Consider the following 1,942-nt stretch of genomic DNA (forward strand, 5'->3'; position numbering starts at 1 on the left):
AAAGAAACAAAATGTGCCCACTCACGGGGAAATGAGGTAACATGTTAAATGACAGAAATGAAAATCAACTCACCTGAAATTTGGTCATTTTCTCCTTCTTTTTCTAGGGTAAGGCAGAGACCTGAGAAGGCAGAGCAGGGTAACATGAAAGAAGCCATGAGAGAAAGGGAAATGTATCTTTGTGCAAATTAGAGAAAGGTGCCTCTTCCCCCAGCAGATGCGGCCACACACATCTCCGGAGCAGGCGGCGTGGGCTGGATTCCAGCTACCACTCGGCTGTCCTGGCAGGGTGCCCTCATGCATGGAACAGCCTACGCAGCTGTAGGGGGGCAGCCCTCACACGGCTCGCAGCGCCCAGCGTGCTCATTCTGATCCTGGGAAATGTGGGACAGAGAGGCAGTGGATTGTACCCATTAAAAGTGGACTCAGGGGACAAAATGCCTGTGTTCAAAACCCGGCGCTGCTATACACTTGCTGAGTAACTGTGGTTACATTCTAATGCTTCAATTCTGCCATCTGCAAAATTCAGATCGTAATAGTGCCAACACTGCACAATTGTTGTTAGGATTATACGTGTGAGTAGCAGAAAGCTATTAGAACCATACCAGGGTTCTCTATTTCCTTGCAGCTGCAGAGAAGCAGATTATTATTTTGCACCATAAAACTTTCCTTGAAAATGTTATTTTGTAAGATCTGGACAGCAGAGGTCATGGCTCTGTCCAGGGACAGTGACCCGTAACTTTTGGAATGTCTGGAACCTTGGCTTCTTACTTTATTTGTTGCCCAATAGCCCACGTTGAGACTACCTGTATAGAAAGTATAGGGGCTGGTAAATATGCTTCCTGAAGCCAGAGGAGGCTTAATGGTACATTCCTCTTTCTACATGGATACAACAAAAGACTAATGAAACCTGTGATGCTACATCTCAAGTTAAACAAAAAATGTGACTGCCTCAATTTGACAAAAATCACAATGGTGATGAAAACACTTAATTCACAAGGTCATGTGTGGGGTTAAGTGTGCTCATCTGTGTAAAGCAGCTCAGTGGTTGAGCACTGGGAGGATGTGGAGATCAGGAGTTTAATTTTGTGGGTTCTTCCTCAAAGTTTGTTATCGTATTTACTGTGCTCAGGCAGCTTGAAGGCTACCTGTGGATAAGAAAGCATGCCAAAAATTTTTTTAAAATAGAGTTAATCGTGAATTGTGGATAAGAACAGACCCTTTCAGCACCACGTCAGAGAGAGGTCTGCTACTCCAATAGGGCACACCAGCCCCCAAGTTCCTGGCCACACGGCCAGGCTGTAGAATCCACAAGATGTATGCACAGAGCAATTTACCCAACAGATTTCGCGAGTCTATGTCCAGTGGCTTGTCTCTGATTAACAAGACTTTCTCATCTTAAAATATTCTAAGCCTTTAGACAAAGCTTCATTTCTTTAATCAATTACAAATCAGAGAATCTTTAAACCCACCTATTATGATAACCTATAATCCCTTGCTTCGAGATGTCCCACCGTTTTGGGCCAAACCAATGTATAACTTCCAGGTACTGATTTACGACTCTAAGTGTAATTCTTGTCCCCCTGAAATGTATAAAACCAAACTGTAACCCAACCACAGCGCGTCTACTTGTTCAAGGCTTCCTGGGCCATGGTCACTCCCACTTGGCTCAGAATAAACCTCTTTATTTTACAGAGTTTGGGTTCTTTTCCATCAACAAGAGGAAGCAGAAAAGGTGGTGAGAAGTCCAGAGCCAAATCATGTGCTTTACACACATGATTGAGGAACTGCCTCATTTAATCCTCATACCATCCAAAAGGGTTGGACAATCTGTAACTTCTTTTACAGTTAAGAATGCTGAGGCATAAAGATTTTAAGTTACTTGCTCATAATTATGCATTTAGCCTGCAGAACAGGAAGGATGATTAGCCAAGACTTTGTG

General features: G+C 43.5%; 1 protein-coding gene across 1 annotated transcript in view; it reads right to left on the reverse strand.

Annotated features, from left to right (window-relative positions):
- Window positions 1-1,942, reverse strand: part of ZNF112 (zinc finger protein 112) — a 40,846-nt gene that overhangs the window by 26,393 nt on the left and 12,511 nt on the right. Inside the window, exon 2 of the mRNA XM_012653298.1 lies at window positions 74-121. Within this exon, the coding sequence (XP_012508752.1) occupies window positions 74-88 (15 nt within the window). The 5' untranslated portion in view covers window positions 89-121. The remainder of the gene's footprint in view (window positions 1-73; window positions 122-1,942) is intronic.

Source organism: Propithecus coquereli, unplaced genomic scaffold (assembly GCF_000956105.1).
Source record: "Propithecus coquereli isolate 6110/MARCELLA unplaced genomic scaffold, Pcoq_1.0 Scaffold42, whole genome shotgun sequence".
NCBI classification, from domain to species: domain Eukaryota; kingdom Metazoa; phylum Chordata; class Mammalia; order Primates; family Indriidae; genus Propithecus; species Propithecus coquereli.